The sequence below is a fragment of the Gymnogyps californianus genome, chromosome 27, assembly GCF_018139145.2.
Source record: "Gymnogyps californianus isolate 813 chromosome 27, ASM1813914v2, whole genome shotgun sequence".
In the NCBI taxonomy this organism is placed as follows: domain Eukaryota; kingdom Metazoa; phylum Chordata; class Aves; order Accipitriformes; family Cathartidae; genus Gymnogyps; species Gymnogyps californianus.
This window is the reverse complement of record NC_059497.1, coordinates 845,338-867,135: the sequence shown is the minus strand read 5'-3', so window position 1 is coordinate 867,135 and position 21,798 is coordinate 845,338. Positions and strand designations below refer to the sequence as shown.

At 51.0% G+C, this 21,798-nt stretch overlaps 2 protein-coding genes across 2 annotated transcripts; both read left to right on the top strand.

Moving 5' to 3' along the window:
• The first annotated feature begins 70 nt into the window (after positions 1-70).
• On the top strand, positions 71-12,267 carry CAPZA1 (capping actin protein of muscle Z-line subunit alpha 1). The gene is made up of 10 exons (XM_050911205.1): positions 71-116; positions 4,935-4,998; positions 5,258-5,309; positions 6,137-6,200; positions 7,471-7,677; positions 8,106-8,185; positions 8,630-8,708; positions 9,205-9,276; positions 9,905-9,967; positions 10,545-12,267. Exons 1-10 carry the CDS (start codon positions 78-80, stop codon positions 10,683-10,685), a joined length of 861 nt encoding a protein of 286 aa, XP_050767162.1. The 5' UTR covers positions 71-77; the 3' UTR covers positions 10,686-12,267.
• Positions 12,268-14,366: 2,099 nt separating this feature from the next.
• MOV10 (Mov10 RISC complex RNA helicase) lies at positions 14,367-21,700 on the top strand. The gene is made up of 22 exons (XM_050911198.1): positions 14,367-14,500; positions 15,647-15,743; positions 15,866-15,999; positions 16,093-16,331; positions 16,411-16,651; positions 16,894-17,016; positions 17,122-17,275; positions 17,356-17,510; positions 17,653-17,829; positions 17,918-18,065; positions 18,156-18,317; positions 18,412-18,515; positions 18,748-18,845; positions 18,937-19,056; positions 19,142-19,244; positions 19,478-19,601; positions 19,682-19,873; positions 20,016-20,090; positions 20,199-20,324; positions 20,513-20,601; positions 20,785-20,906; positions 21,162-21,700. The coding sequence occupies exons 1-21, from the start codon at positions 14,367-14,369 to the stop codon at positions 20,897-20,899; spliced, it is 2,910 nt and encodes a 969-aa protein (XP_050767155.1). The 3' UTR covers positions 20,900-20,906; positions 21,162-21,700.
• The last annotated feature ends 98 nt before the right edge of the window (positions 21,701-21,798 follow it).

Sequence of the window (21,798 nt, the reverse complement as noted above, 5' to 3'; positions counted from 1 at the left end):
CCAGCCCGGCGGCGGCGCCCAGTCCGCCGCTCCCGGCATGCTCCGCGCGGGGCCGGGCCAGGCCCAGAGCTGCCAAAATGGCCGACTTCGAGGACCGGGTGTCGGATGAGGAGAAGGTAGGGAGGGGGCCGCCCCTCCGCGCTGGGCCGGTACCGCTGCCCCCGCAGCAGCCGCGGGAGGGCAGCGGGCAGGGGGTGGCGAGGAGGCTCACCCGGTGGCGGCGGGCCGGTCGGCCTGCGGCCCGACCTCCCGCTGCCTCGGGGCGGGCGGGCCCCCGAGACCGGCCGGGCCGCCGCTGCCCGGGTGAGAGGCCGGCCGGCCGGGGATCAGTGGTCACTTTATAAGCCCAACGCTTTGCATTTCGATTTCCTTATTGCCTGGGTGCAGCTGAAGTGCCTCCGCGCGTCTTTGTGCATGAAAATATATCTTCTGCTCTTCGGCTTTCTTTTCCCCGGTCAACAAAGTTAGCGGCGTCTTTAAAAGGTTCTGTGCGACCTGTTCAGTTCCAAAACACCTTCAGAGCGTGTCTTCACGTTTTCTGCCTGCCCCAGCTGCTGATAATAACTTTGAGGTAGATCCTACAAATTATACTGGATGGAAGGGACTAAGCAGAAGCAAATAGAGCAATATTTGTTTTAGGAAAGGGAGAAGTGAACAGATTGTTCCTCTTACATAGAAACGTGGGAAAATTACAGTCTTACGAGCAGCACTGAGTTTCATTTAACAAATGAAGAAGTCGCCTTTTCTGCCAGGTAACACTAGTTACCTACAAACGGTAGTTAAAAAATCCACCGTTACTCTCCCTTACATCATAAAAATATTACATGTAGCTTTTTGCTTTGTTTCTTAACGTTCTGGAGGGGGCATTAAGGCTCATAGATCTTCAAGGATCCTATGAGTCTGGAGCCTGCTTTCATTTTTCCCTTAAACTACCAATTTCAGCTTCATTACAGTGACATTTATTGTGAAACAAGCAGATAGAGCTTTAAAGGTGCAATTCATCCTTTAGTTAATATTTTAGATGACATGAGCATTGTTTGAAATAAGTATTCCAGAACAGAATACCTATGGTCTTTAGCACATAACTGAAATCTATCTAATGGTGTATAAAATATTTTACCTGACATCATTTGGCTGAATTTTATTTGAACTGCTAAAATTGAAGTCATCATTGCATTTGATGTGAAAATTAAAACAAACTGAAGCTTTATCATGTTGGGGGTTATGGTGATACAGGTTTGAGAGCGAAGGAGGTGAAGTAAATTGCCCTTGGTAATCTAGCAAATCCTTAAAGAGCTGGAAGTAGAGCTGGGGTCCTTGTTCGTAGGCTTACATCTAGGCTAGCTATTTAGTCTGGGAATGAGAGTCAGTGTTGCAAGAACCTGGGGTCACTACGCGTTTTTTTCCTTCTCCCACTGCATTCACCTGCAATCTGCAGTTCTTTCAAAGCACTTGTGGGGAAGACTTGTCCTTCAAGAAGAGGCTCTTGGGAACACGTGTGCCCAAGTACTTTATTTGGCAGAGTAGATGGGATTTCGCTTGAAATCAGAGCCTACGTTCTACTTCGTGTCCCGGCTCAGGCAACCTAGATTCAGTTTAAAGTAGATCCATGCCTAGCACGGGTAGAAAAGGATAATCTTAAGCGAGGATCTGAAAAAGAAACATGCAGCAAGGATTTACTGTAGTGTCCATTTTATGGCCATTCAGATAGGTCTAGAACTTTTATATGTTTCCTTTTTTAAGTCTGAGTTTACCACTGCTTTAAAATAAAGCAAAGAAACAAAAAAATCAACAGAGCAACAAAATTAATTCATTCCATCCCCCCCAAGCCTCACTTCTTTATTCTCTATAGGCATATTTTAGGTAAGCTAAGGGCTTCATTTTAGTTTAAGGTCCACTGCAATGTACCCAGTTGTTTACTTAAGTTCATTCTGTTGCCATTTTGCCAGCTTAAACTAATGGTTGAGCAGCTTCCCGCTCAGACGCTTTCCCCATTTTAGAAGCAGGAAGCTCGTTTTGCTCGCATGCTGCAGAGCTACCTGAAATGGCAACGATGGCCAGGAAGTAGGTCAGTTTGCAGAAAGTCTTATTTTCGTGCTTCTGCAAATGAACATCCTGCCACCATGCTGACACCACTTTGAAACAAAACAACTCTAAATACCAACAGCAATTCAAATGCTTAACATTTAGAATTAATTACTCTGCAGCCTGTTTCCTGCACTCCACCCATGATTTCAATAGTTTGACTTAAATGCTTTGTATTTTATTGCTCCACAAGAGAGGCAGGGCTAGGGATACTTTATAAAAGTGAACACTTTTCACTTGCAGCGTTTGCTTTGTTTGTGGCTGGTTTTGTGGTAACATTTGACTGAAATGCAGAGTCCTTTCTGTGTTGATTTAATTTTGTTCATCCTTCCGAGTGGAAGACTGTAAAAATCTCTCCTGTAATACTTGTTTTTTTCACAAGGATCTGTTTATGAGAATCCATTGATCTAAAAGTCAACCTATTAAAACAGCAGTCCCTTTTATGAGGGTTCCAAGTACAGTACAATTCTGCAGCCACCACATTGTTGCATAAATTTATAAGATACTAAATTTTATGGCTTTTTAGGGGCCTTATTTTTCCGTATGTTGAAGCACCTTATAAAAGGGAATCTGTTCATCTGGGGAGTTAATTTGCAGGATGTAGTCTAGTGCAGTCCTCCCACTGAGAGGCATCATGGCATGAAGTGGTACATACTTGTAAGCGCTTTAGCACAGTGATATGCCTGTACTAGTGCTTACACTTGCACTTTCTTAGAAAAGCACATGGTGTCATTTCAGAAGTCTTTCAGCCATTTAGGGCTGGCTCTCAGCAAAGTCCACAGAGAATATAAAGCAGCAGTGTCCCTCTTAATTACTGCTAGGTTATCTTCATCACCATTCAAATTTCTGATAGTGAAATCTAACAAGATTATGGCAGCAATGTGTACTAATTACAGTTCTTTAAACAGTGAAAATTTTCAAACAGTAAGAGCTACATTTTTAGGATTGCTGTACACTTACCAACCTTATCTAAAAGTAGAAAATTAGGAGAAAATGGTTTGGCGTTCTGTATTGTATCAATTACACAAGTTACTGACTTTTTAGTTTTTCATTTGTATTGCATAATTACTTAAGGCATAAAGAACATATATATATTTTTTTAAATAGATGCTAATTTGGAAGACAACCTATTCTTACCTGAAGCTCAATCCAGTTAAGGCAGAGTTGTTACTTGATACTGTTGGAATAAGGCAATATACCCTTTGTTTGGAAAGGTGTTTATTTCCTTTCGTGGTTTGCTTTAAATCATTATGTGACAAACAATACAAACAACAATTTCTAATTAAAACAAGGAAGACTGTTGAGAGAAGCAAGTTATTTCCAGCTCTGGCAATAATTCAGCTGAAGTAGTTGGATATATACACACTCCTTTGTTTTACTGCTCAAAATGAAAAGCAGAAAAAGTAATCAAGAGTTGTAATGAGCACTGTTCTGCAGTCATCTTCAATAAATGTCTAGTTGAGCAAGAAAGGCTTATTGCACAGCTTTGGTAGCTGTGCTTATTGGAAGAAATGTGACATTTTTATTATTCTAAGGGAGAGGTTTAATTTTGTGACATTTCCTGTTTCTAGTCTTCCAAGATGATTCTATTCCCTTTGGTCCTGTAAAAACCATAGAAGATTTGATTATGAAAACCATAAACTCTTACTAGTTTCAACAGAATCAATACCTAGACCACCTAAATTCTAACAATGCAAGACATGTATATTGGATTTCAGAACACAGTGCAGCTTAATTACTTTTTAGAAGAGAATGGGTTTTTCTTTTCCAGCTTCAAAGTTTGCAGACATTCAGGTATTTTCCTTACAGTTGGCCTTTTTCAGTTATTTATTGTATCACTCACAGTTCGACATGCCTGAATTCTTCCACTACTCTGACAGTTCACAGCTGGAATACAGTAGAGTTTCCAATGAAATACTACCTCAAGATGAGAGGAGTAACATGCCACAGAATGGGACAAGTGGTGTGTCTGCTGCTCAGGGTTAGGAGTGGCCAGGGCAGCATTAGAGGATCAAGAAAAAAAAAAAACAAAAAACACCTGCTGAAATTCGGATGGTTTCATTTGGAGGCTCTCTGACTTCTCTGGTTCATTTTGGCACGTTCCATCACCTCCCCAATTTCTGTCAGTTCCCAGCTTTTTACTTTGTATCTCCATACCACCTTCTGCACTCTGAGCACATCAGTGGCTTTTCAAAGTCCATGCGGCATAATTAACTCTGGAAGCAGTCCCATGGCAGTTGATGTAATTGGTTTACCGCTTCATTTCTAGAGGGATCAACCTCTCATCCTTCACATGCTGTTTGTTGTGAAGCAGTGGCACCTCCTTCAGCCAGTCATCAGCAGCAAACAAGTTGCATCACAGGGGATCAGTGTCCTGCAATATATCAGACGCTCCTCAGCTATGTAGTTGTGCTGTAGGTTACCATCTACTGCAGTGGTTTCTTATTCTTTACATACCTTGGCATTTAGGTTTCTGATTACTAGAAAGGATTAGGAAAAAACATTGTTTAGGAATGTCACCAAAAAGAGTGGCTAGCCAGCATTCATATTCTCTAAATAGGTTAGTACTATGCAGGTTGAACAGTTCACATTTTTACAGGTGCCCATGTGAAGTTTGCACTTCTTCTTGAGTACATTTGGAGATATTCTGCTCGATTACACTGAAAAAAATCTGATCTTATGAGTATATTTCTATTTTGACAATGCATGCCTAGATTTCTGCCTAAATCTGGCACTTCCTGTCACTGTCAGAGTTGGTTTTGTTGGTGAATTGCTTCAGTGTAGGTTGCAGTATGTATGAACTCTGTAAATTATCTTTTGTCTTTAATTACTTTCCTGCTTCATTGTAGGTGCGTATAGCTGCAAAATTCATCACTCATGCACCCCCTGGAGAATTCAATGAAGTATTCAATGGTAAGTACATAAGGAAAAATGATGGGTGGTGTTTTCTTCACGTTTCATCTATTATAAGAGTCTAAGGCTGTGTCACAATATACTGCTTTTAAGGTTAAGAAGTAGTGAGGGAAAAGCATGCTGTCATTCTGTGACTACATATGCTTAATGAAATGATTTAATCATTTTAATGTTTGCATTTGTACAGCTGAAAATGAAATGCATAAAGAGAAACATTTGATCAAAAATCCAATAACCTACCTGAACTCTCTCTTCTCAGATGTCCGGTTATTGCTTAACAATGACAATCTTCTCAGGGAAGGAGCAGCACAGTAAGTACTAATATTTCAAACAAGTCAAATTACCATCAGAGATGTGTATGTTTTCTTACACCCATCATTCTGTGACAAAGCCATTTGTCGTATTGAGAGCAATCTTCTGTACTTCCTTATCCCCCCAACAAAATACATAATGAAAGGCATGGATGATTCTTTTTAAAAGCCCTAAATTGGAATTTGTGCTGTAGAGGCCATATAAAACTGACAGGAAGGCACTCTGCCAAAAAGTTCAACTCTGCAGCAGCAGGAACGTCTGATCTTGTTGAAGCATGATTTGTAAAGCAAGTGAAGCCTGAAATACTGAGTAATCCTTAGGCGAAGTTTAGACAAAGAACTGCCCTCAAAAAAAAAAAAGCCTTCCAAATACCTTGTTTACTTGCACAGTCTCATCAGAAGGTGCTTAAAGGTTATGCATACAAGCTTTCTGATGCTAAGATTTTACTTCAAGCTAGGTGACATGTCAGTCAGCAGGTCTTTACAAAATGTTAGTCTGCTCGTTTGTTTACCTTGCTGCTGTCTAAATTGTAGCTGAGGTGTTCCTGTTTTGCCTTGGCTTGCTCATATTCCCCCAGGCTGCCTGCTGTTCTACTTTTGAACTCTGTACTCTCCTGGTCATCACTAAATAAACCTGGCTTTAGACCTGGGTTTTTATAGCTATTGTCAATAAAAGGTATTGAAAAATCCTTTAAGAGTGCTCGTGTGTATTATTTGCCAAATTAAGTTGAAATTTTCTGTAATATAAATCACACCATGTACTTATTCTTGAGTCAAAATAAATGTGCATGTACAGCTAAAGTTCATGTTCTTTTAATTCTTAACAGTGCATTTGCACAGTATAACATGGATCAGTTCACTCCGGTGAAGATAGAAGGATATGATGATCAGGTAAGAGAAAACTTTTTATGCTTGAGGTTTGTATTACTCCACTGTGCAAAACCAATAAAAATGTTGTTTCATCAAGATGTTAACTTGTGAGTAGAATGAAACTAGTCATCACCTCTCCTCCTTACCTCACACATTATTACTAAACTTTTCTTCTTATAGAAGAAGCGTAGGTGAAATGTTCTCTTAAAGTATTGTCTAATACTACCTAGTAACTCTAATTCATTGTTCCTTAAGTAAAGCTCCTTGCTGAAGTCACTGGAATTCTACTTAGAGTATGAATGATTAAAGATTACTGTTTATTTAAAGCTCACTTACAAATCCTTGTGTTGCTACCTGCTTACAGTTCCTACTGACAGTTGGTAGTAGATTCTTAGTAGTTTTTGGTTTGGTGTTTTTTTTCATTTTCTGCATTTTTAATCCATTCCCAGCTACCCTAAAAAACATATTGTATCTTTGATTATACCAATCTAATACTATCCAGTGTATGCCAGCAAAAAAAAAAATTTTTTTTTTTTTTTTTTTTTTTTGAGAACGAGCAGCAAGTCCTACAGAAGATAGAAAGCTGGCCTGACCATCTGTTCTGTTCTCTGAGCCAAGTACTGACCTAGCTTTTCTGGTGTCCCAGACATGTTCATGGGAGGCAGATATTTTTAAGAGGGCTGTCCATAGACATAGCTTGAACAAGAAAAAGTTACAGTACAACCTGCAAAAAAAATAAAGTCGATATTTAGGAAGCCAGAGAATTATGGTGAATAAGACAAAGGAGAGGGAAGGTACAGTGCTGCTTTGCTCTGTACTTTAGTTTGTGTATATTAGAAGTAGCCACATCTATATACCCTTCTTGACCAGAAGGAGAGCTATTGCAACATGGACCATGACAATAAATGGTAAATTCCAGAGTAAAATTCTTCATTTCCTTTAGAAATGGGGAAGGAAAACAGCAAAAATAACTTTAAAAGCAAAACCACCTGTTTGTATTGTAAGGATGCCCAACTTTAAGCTAAATGGATACGTTATTATAATACAGCCATTTCTGGGACAGAAGACTAAATGCAGTATTACTGTGAAGAGCAGAGAGTTTACCTACAGCCTCGCTACAACTAGTCTTAGTTGAAATTATTACTGAAAACCCTTGTTTCTTTATGTGATATTATAGTTCAATGAAAGGATCTATTGAAACATTGATATCTATTCAAATAGTCAGGGAAAAAATGCAAAACAGCACAGTTACAGCAGCGTAAGCGTATCTTAATTTCAACTTCTTTTACAGGTCTTAATCACAGAACATGGTGATCTGGGCAATGGCAGATTTTTAGACCCAAGAAACAAACTTTCTTTTAAGTTTGATCATTTAAGGAAAGAAGCAAGTGACCCCCAGCCTGAGGACACGGAATCAGCTTTAAAACAATGGAGAGATGCCTGTGACAGTGCATTGAGAGCTTATGTGAAAGATCATTACCCCAATGGCTTCTGTACTGTTGAGTATCCATCTTGTTTTACTGAACACGAAACTGAAAGTTCATTGCTCCATGTCAGTCAGTACCTTGAGTGGACTTTGTGCTGGGCAGTGCTGTTTGAATTCTCCATCCTCACTAGCATTTTTGCTAACTTTGGAATAACAAGTTCCAAAGAGGGTGCAAATATCTTGGTATGCACGCAGTGGTAAAGATGTATTAGACCTTATTTTTCGTAGTCATGACTGCCAAGCACCTTAACACCTGCAGTTAATAAAAAGGAGGCATTATTTGCACATATGTGCAAGTGGAGGTGTTGGACAGTGTAATTAGCAGTACATGTTCCCAGTGAGATACCACAACAGCAAGCCTCCACAGTGCTGCCAAGAACAGAAATTAAGAATGGCTTTCCTCAGCTCTTGGGCCTTTTTAACTCTTTTTCTAAATACAGGTTTATGGTAAATCTATAGATGGGCAGCAGACAATTATTGCCTGTATTGAGAGCCACCAGTTCCAGCCCAAAAACTTCTGGTAAGACTATTTCAACATAGTGTATTTTCTTCCTTTACTAGTCCTCAAACAAACCCATCCTCTGTCTTCTGACACAGTCTGAAGGGCGAGTAGTCTTGGGCTTCCCAAGAAGTTCTGCTTCTCACATCCTGTAGTCTGTTTTCCTTGCAGCCCCCTTGGCACTTCCCTAAAGCCTTCAGTGTGGCTCCATGACCTATCCAGAGAGAAAGGCATTAGCAGAGTTAGATAGATACCCCCTTACATGTTCCAGAGCACAGGTACGCTGGAGCTAGTCTGCACTGAAGCTGCATTGTACTCAGCTGTGCTTCAGAAATTTAATTCAATGTCATGTAAGGCACTGTAGTATTGGTCATAAGGTGACAGCAGAAACAACTTGCTCTGTTAATTTGGTTCTTTTTGTTGTTAGAGCTTTTTGGAAATACAGTTTTCATGCTTTGTTTTTAGGAATGGCCGTTGGAGATCAGAATGGAAGTTTACCATCACACCACCAACAGCTCAAGTGGCTGCAGTGCTCAAAATCCAGGTGAGTTACTTTTTCTGGCAATAACAGGAGAAGCTGCGTTGTGCTTCTCTTACACGAATGCATTCAACTCGGAATGAGATGCTGAAACACAGCCGAGATGTCCTTCTCAAGTCAAGATGCTATTAAACTATACAATTCAAGAAATTAATTCTTAAAACTAGTGTTTCGGACATAGTCTACAGTCCGGCCTGTGGTTTATTATATAGCATTACCCTATATGCCTCCAAGTCTGCTTCACTTTATAGGGCTAAAACCTATACCATGAATTCTTTTATAATTGCTCTTATTTCAACTCTAGGCGTTTACTGCATTAACATAATCTTGAACAGTCTTGACAAAGAATGAAACCTTTTAGAAAATCCATCCTGCTTTTAGTCTCCACGTAAGCAGAGAAGACTGGCACAACGATGCTGTTGTGCCATTCTGGTAGCATTTGGGGCTCTAGGGATTATAAAATGGGTGTTAATGATAACCTGCGTTTTGTCTCTTTGTTCAGGTTCATTATTATGAAGATGGCAATGTTCAACTGGTTAGTCATAAAGATATCCAGGACTCTGTACAGGTTTCGGTAAGTATGCTAAAAGAATTTTTTATGATAAAGGAACTATTTTATTTCTTAAACGTCTCCTGAAGCATACACTTCTATGACTACATTCTCTTGACTTTAAAGTAATGTAATTTTAGGGTGACTGCTCAGTGTAGTTGTAGTGTTTAGAGTCACACAGGAAACCCAGATTCTCAACTGCTTAAAGTTAGACTGTATTAGAAAGTACAGTCTCTATTGGAAAGTTTATCTTAAGAGTCTCAGTTAAGGAGGGCGGAACATGCTTTTCTATCTATATGCAAGGCAGATGAAGAGTAAGAGCAGCGTACTAAGGGAAAATAAGAAGTAGTACAGTAGAGGGAGCAACAGTCACAAAATCTCTAATCTATACCATGAAGGTCTACTTCCCTTTTGCTCACTAGGGTGCAGTCCCGTTTCAGTTTGGAGCACAAGCTCTAGCCAATACATACCTCTGTCTTGAACCTCACCGAGACGTCTATAGTGAGTGAAAGGAACCCAGCTACAAACATGAGGCGGAGGCTGCTGATGTTATCCACTTCATCTATACTCAGCCTATCATTTGAGAAGAAATCTATTGTGTAGCTTTTGTAAGTTGCTCTTAAACACAAAAATTTATTTTTCCCCTTTGTAGAGTGATGTCCAGACAGCTAAGGAATTTATTAAGATAATAGAAAATGCAGAAAACGAGTACCAGGTAAGATCAGTGGTGATTAAATAAATATGATGGAATCATATCAGTCTCCATTTACAGTTAATGGGAGCATGGAAAACCTGACCTCTAATTCTGTTTCTGGCTGAATCTGGTATTGACTGTAAGAATTACTTAGAAAAGGGCAGTAGTTTTTGTTTGAAGAATATAGTTGTAAAGCTATTTGTAATAATAATCAAGTTTGCTGTATAGTTATTTTAAAGGGTTACAAATGATGCCTGGAACAAGCATGGAAGGGGAGTGGGTGAGTCTAAGTATTTTCCTCTGTGACAGTTGAAAATACTGAAGAGGAAATTTGTGTGACAGCTTTTTACATTGTCCCAGCCTGTGTGCAAGGAGACTCGATACAATGAAGTCAGTGAAACACCTAAGGAGACACTGCTACATTCACAGGGGAGTTTAATAGAAACCCTTTTACTTGCACACACACTGGTGACTGCATTATTAATTTAGTTAATAGTGTGCCTTCGCCTTGTAGAAAGGGTTTAGTGGCTTTAACACCGAGTCATACTTTCTCAGAGTATCTTACTACTGCCGTAACTGAATCTACTTGCCATTGCAGACAGCAATCAGTGAAAACTACCAGACTATGTCAGACACCACTTTCAAAGCCTTACGCCGGCAGCTACCCGTCACCCGCACCAAGATCGACTGGAACAAAATCCTCAGCTACAAGATTGGCAAAGAAATGCAGAATGCTTAATGCGGAAGTAAGGAGATTATGAAATGTTTGTGTGCAAAAAAACAAATGTGGTCCTATGCCAAGTAGATGGTTTCTAAACCAGTGCAGCATTTTTCTAGGGCTTTCAAAGTTAACAGGTTTTCTAGCCTCAGAGAGAACTGTGGAACAAATAGTGTTGTCTTTGTGTTTTGTGTTTCCTGCCGCATAAACTTCCTGTTGTGACTGCATTTACTGATAGGTCGTTTTAATTAAGCCACATTCATGGTTCAGAATTATAGCTGTTTTCAATCACTGATTGTACTGGTTGGAAAACTTCCTAGCTGGAAAAGCCCTATAATAAATACAGCTGAGGGTGCAGAGCATTCCCTTCACCCGTATACAGCACTCCAGGTACTCCAGTAAGTTTGTCAAATCTGCCAACAGCTCAAGGCGCTATGCTGCAAGATATAATAAATGCAAAAGACAGTAAGTCCTCATGTATCCTTATTACTGACCTCCACAAAGCAAAAAGCCTGCAGGCTTAGATTTTACTATATAAAATGAGTTTACAGGATCCTTTACAGAAATCCCTACGCAGCCAGCTCTTCCAGGGACATAATTTTTTTTTTTAATCTGAAGATTTGAGCCATGTTCCCTAAAAGTGAATATTTTTGCTCTCCCCTCCCTCATGTATGTACGGTTATCAGACATCTGCATTTTTACAGAACTACAAGTTCCTGTGTTGAATCACTGCTGATCCATGTAGGCTGGATGGTGATTAAAAATGCAGATATCTACAGAATAATAGGTATGTTGTGCTTTAATGCTTTGTGGCAGGTTCATAGAATTTGTATCACAGGTGTATGGATGGATAGTGTACAATAAATAAACTTGCACCAAAGTGAGAGAAAAGACCTTTCCATTTTGTCTCAATTGTGGCCAGTTTCTTGTCATACTTAGAGGGGATTTTGGAATTAATCTCTTCATTGCTCTCTAAATGCTTGCTCTATGTTACCTTTTTTCCCTGCAAAATCAAAAATAGCAGTCCTACCAGTTTCTCTTACGGGGAGGTTAAGAGGCATGCGTATGCCTTTCTCAGTCGGAACTCAGAACACGGATTCACTGCAAAATGAAACCCCTTTGGTGAACTCACTTTGATTTATTTGCACTTGGTTATCACTGGGCCTTCTTGCAGGTTCTGGTTTTTAAACTGGCTAGCGTCTTCCTATTTTTAAATACACAAAGAAGGGGGTTGGGAAGATAGGGGTGGGACTGCCTGTGCATTACACTTCAGGTTTTGCACAGTAATACCACAAAATAAGCCTGTCTATCCTTTGTGAGAAGTTTTGTCTAAATAAAATATATTTGTATTTGCTGTTGAGACTGACCATTCATCCTACAGGCATCCTCTGTGTCAAATAGTCTAGTAGAAATACACCGGTCTTTGTTTTAAAGCCATTTGTGTCTGTTCTTTCATGGTCTCGCTTCTGTTAGCTCCTGATGAAGGCAGATCTATAGGTAACAGCCTGAAAGCAGGGGTGGTATTGCTTGCAAACCCACAGGTGATGCTCCCACCCTGGTACACAGACCAGGGCACTGGAGGTCTAAGAACGTTCAAATTAAAAGAAAAACAGTCACACAGCTCTAATGAAGCACTTCACCCCAGGGAAAACAGCGGACAAGGTTATTCCACTCATCATCTGTGTCTTCCTGCAAACCTACCTCCCCTCTTCTACTCAGCTTGTGAAACGCTAACTGCTGGATGCGTCCTCCGCCGGGTGCACTGGACAAGGCAGGACTGTCTTCTGGAGGCTTTGCATGCCGCTGTGCAAAGAGCTGCTCAAGGACAGTGCTGCTGCCAGCGGGTGTTTGTGGAAAGGGTTCCGTCCCTGCCCGCAGCGCCTAGAGGAGATGGAAGGTTATGCGGATGAGCACCTAAGGTGCTGTGGGCTGTGGCCGTGGTCCCATCCAGACAAGCACTGCAGCAATTCCAAGAATGTGAGGCTGAAGCAGGGCCCAAGATAAGGCTCTGCACACAACAGAGCTTTTATCTGCCTCAAGGCTAGTCTCTTCCCGCTCCGGGTTAGTTACACTGCAAGTAGTTCACCGCCACTTGTTCCAGCCTTAAGACCGTGTCTATCTCTTTGTCCTTCTCCAAATCTTTAGCTAATCATCCTTTAGGCCGACTCATTCCCTGCCCGCCTCCTGGCCCTTCTCCCCCACCAGCCTTCTCTACAGCAGGCTCAGCTACCCCAGTCCTAGCCCCTTCCCAGCTCCTATTTCTTCCTTGGAAAAGCAAGACTTGGCGTGACTCTGGGCACTAAGCAAGTGCCATCCCAGCGGTGACACATGCCCAGAGGCATTCCAGTCCTTAAAGCCATCGGCTATTGTCTGCTGGAGACCAGAGGCTTCTGCAGAGACTGAGGCCAGCTCTGGAGCGATGTACATCCTGGGCTGGCTCTGCTGACGTGTACAAAAGTCAAAGCCTGACCCCAGATGAATCACAGTGAGCAGGCACTGCAGCTTGAGTGGGCCAGGGAAGGCAAAGCCAGCCCAGCGCTGCAGGACGGGTCCTGCCAGCCCAGACAGCAGCCGGGCTACCCAGCTGCCCCCCATGGAAAGAGCTTTCCTATCTGTTTGTAAGATCAAAGCTTAAAGCTCCAGGATTCTGCCTGCAATACATGACAGAAAGACAAGCAACTTCTCCAAAGGCAACACCCCTGTTTTTCAAGCCTCAGAGCCCTCCCGCAACCTGCAAGGGGCCCTACGCCATCACAGTCTTATCAGCCACCTCCAGACAGCGGCAGGTCGTTAGTAGAACCTGGGTCAGAGGAAAAGCCACCCAAGTTACAGTGGGGAAAACAGCAGACTTACCCCAACATCCTTGGGCCGCAGACAAGGCAGAAGCAGCACCCAGGCAGCACCACAAGCAGTCCCACGGCCTTGAGCCATTTTACAGAAGCAGTCAGGGATCACCATCCTCACCGGGCAGGCTGGAGCAGGAAACCACAGGCACAGACAAGCATAGAAACCAGCTCTTACCGCTGCTGCTGCCCTATTTATAGAGCAGCTGAGGGAGCTCTGGGAGCTCTTGCCCCTCATCGTCGGATACAGCGATGCAACGCAGCTGGGCACCTCTCCTGCCCTGACGGCAGCACGGGTGTGAGCTGGCGGCCTCTGCTCTCCCTCCCGGGGGGCAAACACTGCCGGGGCTGCAGGCCAGGGGATGCCAACTCGCCCAGGTCCTTGACACTCGACAGCTCGGCTCCCTGCAGCCACGCAGCCACAGCCCGCTTCGGGCACGCATCCGTCACTTCTGGGGTAGCCCTGCGAGCGGGGCTGTGCACCCCTCGGGGTCCCGGGCTGGGCCGCCCCAGCCCCTCCTCACGCAGCCAGGGCAATTCCTGCGACCGTGTGGATCCCGCAGCCGGGACCCTCTGTGGGGTGCGGGACCCCGGGCGAGGCTCTCCCCTAACCGGGCACGGGCGATGCTGCGGGGCAGGGGGCTGCGGGGCCAGAGGCGCCGGGCAGGAGCCGCCCCCTGGCCCCCCCAGCCCCGGGCGGGCGGGCCCGCAGGGTGCACGGCCCCTTTCGCTTTCGTTTCTCACTGCGGGGCCAGCCCCAGCCCAGCCCAGCCCGACACGGCTCGGCACAGCCCCGGCACACCTCAGCCCAGCTCGGCGCGGCACGCCTCGGCACAGCTCGGCACGGTTCGGCGCAGCCATGCCGCGGTTCAGCGTGGCGCAGGCCAGGCAGTGGGGGGATCAGTTCGTGCAGTTCCTGCGGGACACGGGCCGGGAGCAGGAGAGCCAGCGGGACATGCTGCGGAGCATCTACAACCAGGAGTTTCGGGGCAGGTGAGAGGCCTCGGCCAGACCCGGGCAGCGTCGCCTGGGACGGTCCCCCCGGCCAGCATCACCCGTTCCCCTGACCAGCATCGCCAGTGCCTGGCCAGTGTCACTGGTCCCTGGACAGCATCACTGGGGCTTCACATGGGGTGTCAAGCCAGCTCCGGCCGGGAGCTGGGTGTGAGGGTCCCTGGGGAGCAGGTGGGGTCTTCAGGGGCTCTCCTTCATCACCTGCCCGGGTGGGATGGAGGAGCCTGTGCTTTCCGAGCAGTGAGGACCACCTGGACCAGTTAAACTCAAATGCAGGGGATCCGCTCTCTGCAGGCACAGAGAAAACAGAGCAGCATTGCTGGGGCAGCCCATGTCCTGCTGGGCTGCGGATGCAGCGAGAGGCAGAGCTGCCTCTCCAGACACCAGCCCTGCATGTCACCTCCATGTCGTCACAGCCCTGCTGGGATGTTCCCCAGCTGCGTGGGCCCCCCAGCAGCTGCCTGGGCACGGCCTCAGACACCCGCTGCCTGCCACGGTCCCCACCTTACCCCGCTGACACCAGTCACGCTGGCCCTTGTGCAACATCACCACTGTTAATCATTGGCAAAGCCAGGGTTCAGCCTGCCGCGGGCTGCGGGATGTGCCCCGGGGTGCGGGAGGAAGTACCTGGGGAGACATCGCTGCTGGGAGTGCAGTGGCCGTGCCTTGGAGGAGCCCCCATCTGTGCCGGCTCAGCCCCTGGGGCTCTGCAGGGGCCTGACCCCTCTGGACGGCCTCTTCTGTCGAGGATACGGGGACGGGGACGCGTCCCTGCCCTGCTGCCGCTTGCGCACTGGCAGGGACAGGGACTGCATGGCTGGCAGGGCCAGGCAGTGATGCCGTGGCACAGCTACAACAGCCATGGTACAGCTGTAACAACCATGCCACAGCACGGAGTTGCTGGAGCAGCCGGCAGGGATGTAAGATTTGCATGGGCCGGTGAAAAGCCCCAGTCCTTCTCCCTCTCCTGGCGCAGAGGGGAGTCACCAGAGTGCCCCTCACCCCAGCCTCGGTGCCCCGCTTCACCCTCCCTTTCTGCCACTTGCTTCCTCTCAGCTGCCTGTGCCCCTGGCAGCCCAGCCGTGCTCCGTCCCACGCAGAAACCTCTCTCCCTTGTCTGTGCAGGACTGATACAAAAACACCCAACTTCTCCTGCATCTTGTACGCGCTGAGGGTGACCCACCGGGCGCAGGTGCACGGGCAGTCGGTACACTTCAAGAAGGTGAGGGAGGCCCCAGTCTGGGGCAGCGCAGCGGCTCCTGTGCCCACCGGGACTGGCTCTGTGGGAGCCCCCGGCCCCCCGCCGGACCCCAGGGCCATGCTGATGCTGGCTGCTCCTTGCAGGAGAAGAGGCGTGTGGTGGTGGCAGACCAGTACCAGAGACCCAGGGTGAACGCAAAGGCATTGGCATCCGCGTCTGCCTCAGGGCAGCAGCCCAGCTCCGGTCCACAAGTACCCCAGAGCCGTGCCAAGAAGTGGTATGACCGGCAGCACCCTGCCCATGCCTGCCCTGGCACGGCCCCAGGGATCCCTCACCCCGGCTGGGAAAGCCTGACCCTTCCTTCCCACAGGGCTGAGCTCATCCGCGGGAAGCACGGGGTAGAGATTGTCTCAGAGCATGACAAGGACAACGGGCACATCCGCTTCCCGGTGGTGCCCAGCGAGCCCCGGTCGGTCACCGTCCTGGTGCAGAACCGCGGGGCAGAGGCCGTGACGCTGCGGCGGTGCCAGCCACACCAGCAGTCACGGGAGTTCTCCTTCACGGATGAGCAAGGGGCAACGCAGGGCCAGTCCCTGATGCTGCACCCAGGTAGGGCTCCGTCCCCTGCCCCGCGCCCTGACCTACCAGAGGAGATGCAGGACCCAGCTCTCGCCTCTTTGCCTCGCAGGCAGCACGTACCCCATCCAGGTGCGGTGCCTGACCACCTGCAATGGGTACTTCTGCACCGCGGTGGTCTTCGAGTTCACCAAGGAGCCGGACGAGTCCTTCAGCATCATACGCTATGTTGCTGCCGTCGCCGAAAGCCAGCTGGCCAAGGACCTGGGACCCTCGGCGCCTTTCCAGTCTTACCAGGCCAGCCTCCAGCGCCCTGTCACCGTCATCACCGAGGACGGCATCCCCCCCAACAGGTACATGGTGGGGTCACCTGCTGCCATCCTGCACAGAGGGCCCCGGCCTGTTCTCCAGCTGGGATAAGGCTCAGCTCCTTGGGACCCAGCTGTCTAGCACCCCGGGACAGTGCTTCATCCCTGTGCGATGGCTGGTGACAGCGAGGTTGGGGACACCCTGCTTGCTGGGGCCGCGGGTGGTTGCAGCCCTGGGGGGAGCCCAGCCCTGCAGTCCCTGTGGCACTGCTGTCCCCTCCACCCAGCTCCCTGAAAAACGAACTGGAGAGGGAGATCCCTCTGGGCACCTACCAGTACCCGAAGAGCCTCAAGGACACGATCCTGCTCGGACCCAATGCCAGTGCCAGCTCCAGCTGGGCTGCCATGCGGTGAGTGCCGAGGAGGGGGGCAATGCCACCCGGCCCTGCGCCTCCCACCCGCTGCCCCTTGGCCGAGGTGTCCCCGGGGCACGGTGATGTCCCTGCTGCCCGCAGGTCGCTGCTGGAGGCCCCCCTGCAGCCTGGGAACTACCAGCAGAAGTTCCAGCTGCTGCTGCACCTGGAGGAGATCCAGATGGAGGTGGACATCCGGCGCTACGACATGCAGGACGTGCCTATGGTGCAGGACAGGGCGCTGCTGGTCCTCGACGTGCGTAGGGGGAGCCGGGGTGGTGGGAGGGGTGCCGGGGCTGCCGGGGTGCCCAGCATCACGCCGGCCGTTCGGCACAGGTGCCTGGCGTGGCCGAGAACCGCCCGTCCGTGCTGAAGGGGGACCACCTCTTCGCCCACCTGAGCAGCGAGCGGGACCACTCCCCGCTCATCCAGTACAAGGGCTACGTGCACGGCGTGGAGCTGGAGAAGGTCAGGCTGGGCTTCTCCTCCAAGTGAGTGATGTCCGGACCCAGCCAGGCTGGCAGGGCCCTGGCAGCCCCACTCAGACGCGCCAAAGGCTGGGCGCGGGCTACAAAGGGCCGGGGAGGGCGTGGGGGAGCGTCCCTGTGCCCTGCTCACACTGCTCCTTCGCAGGCTGCAGAAGAAGTTTGTGAACAACCTGAGGTTCGACGTGACCTTCACCTTCAGCCGGCTGCCGCTGCAGGTCCAGCACCGGGCTGCAGCCCTGGCCATGCGGCACGGCTTGTCCAGCCTCCTCTTCCCCTCCGCCTCCTGCCACAAGTCCCTCTTCACGGGCACCTTCCAGCCCCGGTGAGTCCCCGTGCCGTTGCGGTGGGAGGGGACGGACGGGGACGGGGGGAGGATGGGGACCCGGCACGCTCAGCCTCTGCTCCCGCAGGTGGTTCGACCGCAAAGTGCAGGCAAACGAGGAGCAGTGCAGAGCCGTGACGCACATCGTGACGGGGATGTCCAGGCCAGCCCCATACCTCATCTTCGGCCCCCCCGGGACTGGCAAGACGGTCACCATGGTGGAGGCCATCAAGCAGGTGAGTGGCCGGTGCCCAGGTCCAGCCCCGGGCATTGCTGCCCACCCCGGCCCGTGGGGCTCAGTGCCATCGCCCCCTCCTCCCGCCTAGGTATGGAGGTGCTTCAAGGACAGCCGGATCTTGGCCTGCGCCCCTTCCAACAGTGCCGCAGACCTGCTGTGCCAGCGCCTCATCAAGGACATCGCCCCCCGGTATGTCTACAGGCTCATGGCCAGCTCCAGAAGCTACCAGGAGGTGCCTGCCGATATCAGGGTAGGTCCCTGCCCCTCCGTCCCGGCACCCCGCGGCACGTCTGGGCTGGTGGCCCCTGGGGAGAGCAGGATCCCACCGAACGCCTGTGTTTCAGCCCTGCTGCAACTGGGATGATGAGCAGAGCTGCTATGTGTACCCGAGCAAGGAGCATCTGGGGCGCTACCGGATCCTCATCACCACGCTGGTGACAGCGGGAAGGTCAGAGGACCTGGGATTGTCCCCAGCACCCACGGCGGGTGGACCCAGGGGCTGCCTTGCAACCAGGCTGTGAGGGCAGCCCCGCTGGGGTGCAGTGGGGAGGGGGTGTGGAGGAGGGCGGGCAGCAGGGGGGACCCCTCCTCTGTGGGAGGACGAGGACGAAGGCGAGGGGAGGAAGGATGGCCAGCTGGGGCAGGGATGCCGAGGCAGCCTCACTCCACGTCTCCCCCAGGCTGGTGTCAGCCAACTTCCCCCCGGGGTTTTTCTCCCACGTCTTCATCGACGAGTGCGGCCAGGCAGTAGAGCCGGAGAGCGTGGTCGCCATTGCAGGTGAGTGGTGCTCGGCTGCCATCTCGGGGACCAGCGTCTCTGCATGGCCCAGGGACCCCCCCGTCCCCCGCTGAGCTCTCCCTCTGCCCAGGGCTCCTGACTGCCATGGACCAGGAAACCAACCCCAACGGGGGGCAGCTGGTGCTGGCAGGAGACCCCCAGCAGCTGGGCCCCGTCCTGAGGTCACCGCTGGCCATCGAGCATGGCTTGGGTGAGCAGGGAGAGGGGTGGGAGCGCTGCCGGCGCCTGGGGGCCGAGCAGCCTTGCAGGGAGCCACGGGGTCTTGCTGGGCGCAGGCACCTCGCTGCTGGAGAGGCTGATGCTGCACAACCCCCTGTACAAGAAGTCGAGTGGAGGATATGACCCACAGTTCGTCACCAAACTGCTCTGGAACTACAGGTGGGGACGGGGCCAGCATGGAGATGGGCGCAGGCAGGGATGGGGCTGCTCTGCTGAGTGCGGCTCGGTGCAGGATCTGTGCATGCGCCCCAGGCTCCAGCTCCTCGGAGCCTCGTAGTGCCCCACCTGGTGCGGGAGATGGGAGTGCACCCACTGTCCCAGATGCACGGTGCCCGGGAGGGTGCTGGGGTGCCACGTGGCACCCGCCCTGGGCACTGTCCTGCCTCTGCCAGGTCCCACGAGGCCATCCTCAGGATCCCCAACGAGCTCTTCTATGACAGCGAGCTGAAGGCCTGCGAGAGCGACGAGCTCGATGTCCGGAGTCTGTATTGCGCCTGGGAGGAGCTTCCCAAAAAAGTGAGGAGGGCAGCAGGGAGGGGGCCAGGGGGGAGCCCCAGGCCACAGGCGGAGCAGAGCCCGATACTGTCCACCCCCAGGGCTTCCCCATCATCTTCCATGGGGTTTGTGGGGAAGACCGGAGAGAGGCCAAGAGCCCCTCGTTCTTCAACACGGCTGAGATCGAGGTGCTGGTCCACTACCTCAAGAAGCTGCTGCAGAGCGGGGGCAAGGGGGGCTGCCCCAGTGTCTCGCCCAAGGAGGTCGGCATCATCTCTCCCTACAGGAAGCAGGTGAGGGGCACGGCTCTGCAGGTGGGGGACAGGCAGAGACCTCCCCAGGGGACAGGGGGCACGGGGGCGGATGGGCAGCCCCGGAGCTGGCACGCGAGGACGGCTCCATGGTGGCTGGACTGTGCTGCGTGCCTCCCCCCAGGTGGAGAAGATCCGGAAAGCCATCACCTCCCTGGACCCCGTCCTGCGGAGGCTGCCGGACATCAGCCTGCTGAAGGTATGGTCCTGGGCGCCGGGGGGAGAGGAGCCCACCCTGCCGTGGGCAGAGGGAGTGGGGTAGTCCTGGGGGTGCTCCCCAGACCCTCACCTGCTGTCCCTGCCCCAGGTGGGCTCCGTGGAGGAGTTTCAGGGCCAGGAGCGGCGCGTCATCCTCATCTCCACCGTGCGCAGCTGCAGCGAGTACCTCCAGCTTGACCAGACCTTCAAGCTGGGCTTCCTCAAGAACCCTAAGGTTCCGTGCTGCCCCGAGCAGGGCCCTCTCCCTCGACACCCCCCGCTCCCCTCCAGTGCCCCGCAGGCAGGCAGAGCTGCTCTGGGTGCTCGGTGCCGCACCGGAGCTGCCTGCACCCAGGTGGGGCTGGGGAGGGGGCCAAGAGGTGCTGCTACAGGGTAAAGCCCCCACTCTTGTTCTCTTTTCAGAGGCTCAACGTGGCCATCACCAGGGCCAAGGCTCTGCTGATCGTGGTGGGTAACCCGGCTGTGCTCAGCAAGGACCACCACTGGCAGAGGTGAGCCTTGCCCGGCTGCGCCTGGCCCCCTCCGCAGATGATGCTCGCAAGCGCCTGCCTGCCCTTCCCTGCCGCCTGCAGACAGTCCCTGGCCATGCCCAGTGCTATGGGGCAGCGAGGCCATTGCAGGCAGCGAGGCCAGTGCCACCTCCTGCCCACACTCCCCTCGCTCTGCACCTGCAGGTTCCTGAGGTACTGCAAGGAGGAGGGCGGCTACACGGGCTACCCCTACGAGGACGACGGTTCCGCAGAGGATGGCCTCGCCGCCAACCTCCACGCACTGCACCTCGGCAATTAGCAACCAGGTAAGCAGGGCTGGGAGCTGCTGGTAGAGCCCCAGCAGGAGCGGGGTGAGGAGCGGCACAGCTCGCCGTGCTGCACCGGCACCCTGGGGCAGCAGCATGGCCGGGGCCGAGCTGGGGCACGGGTTCGTGTGTGCAAGGGGCACTGGGAGGCTTCTCCTGCAGCAAGTGTGACAGGGCTCAGGACAGGCTCTTGCTTAGGGGCTGCCTGTCCCCTCCCGAGTCAGGGGCTAGCTCTGCCATGGAGTTTCTCTGCAGGAAACCCGCCTGGGAAAGGAGGAGAAGCCCCGTGGAGCTCCAGCACCCCTCAGCCTGCCCCTGGCCTGCAGCAGCTGCCTGCTCTCCCCCTGCCTCGGTCCCGGGGTGCTCAGTGTGCTGTGCATCCCTGCGGAGACAGGGCTGAGCCCGCTGGGCAAGGGGGTCCTGCCAGCCAAGAGCCCTGGCACGGACCGCGGGGCAGCCTGGGGCAGCCACCTCCCCTCGCAGAGTGGGACCACGCCAGCGCTGGACTGGGACCACTCTCCATTTTAAGTAGTTTTTAACACGGCCGTGGAAAACCAATTCTCTGTGACTGGTCTCACTGTTCAATGAATGGCTTAAGCGAGAGTCCGGCCTCCAAGAGCATCACTGGGTGCGCAGGGGAGCTCAGTGCTGCTGCGGTGGGTGACTGGGGTGCACGCAGGGACCCAGCCAGGCGCACGGTGGCTGGGCTCCCCCGCCAGGCAGCTGCCTGGCCCGAGAGCTGGCACAGCCACGCAGGCACACTTCACTTTGTTTCCCTGGAATAAATGTTTAGAGAAAAATGGTGTATTGCTGTTGAGTCCTGGGCCCTGCCACCACAGCTGGGGCTGCTGGAGCAGGGACAGGATTGCTGCAGCCCTGCCCCAACCTGCGC

Bases quoted from the DNA above. Each gene is read 5' to 3' on its own strand.
- CAPZA1 (XM_050911205.1), top strand. From the start codon at position 78: ATGGCCGACTTCGAGGACCGGGTGTCGGATGAGGAGAAG. The intron at 6,201-7,470 runs GTAAGAGAAAAC...CTTCTTTTACAG, and splicing joins TAGAAGGATATGATGATCAG to GTCTTAATCACAGAACATGG. The intron at 8,709-9,204 runs GTGAGTTACTTT...CTCTTTGTTCAG, and splicing joins CTGCAGTGCTCAAAATCCAG to GTTCATTATTATGAAGATGG.
- MOV10 (XM_050911198.1), top strand. From the start codon at position 14,367: ATGCCGCGGTTCAGCGTGGCGCAGGCCAGGCAGTGGGGGGATCAGTTC. The intron at 14,501-15,646 runs GTGAGAGGCCTC...TTGTCTGTGCAG, and splicing joins AACCAGGAGTTTCGGGGCAG to GACTGATACAAAAACACCCA. The intron at 16,000-16,092 runs GTATGACCGGCA...TCCTTCCCACAG, and splicing joins CAGAGCCGTGCCAAGAAGTG to GGCTGAGCTCATCCGCGGGA.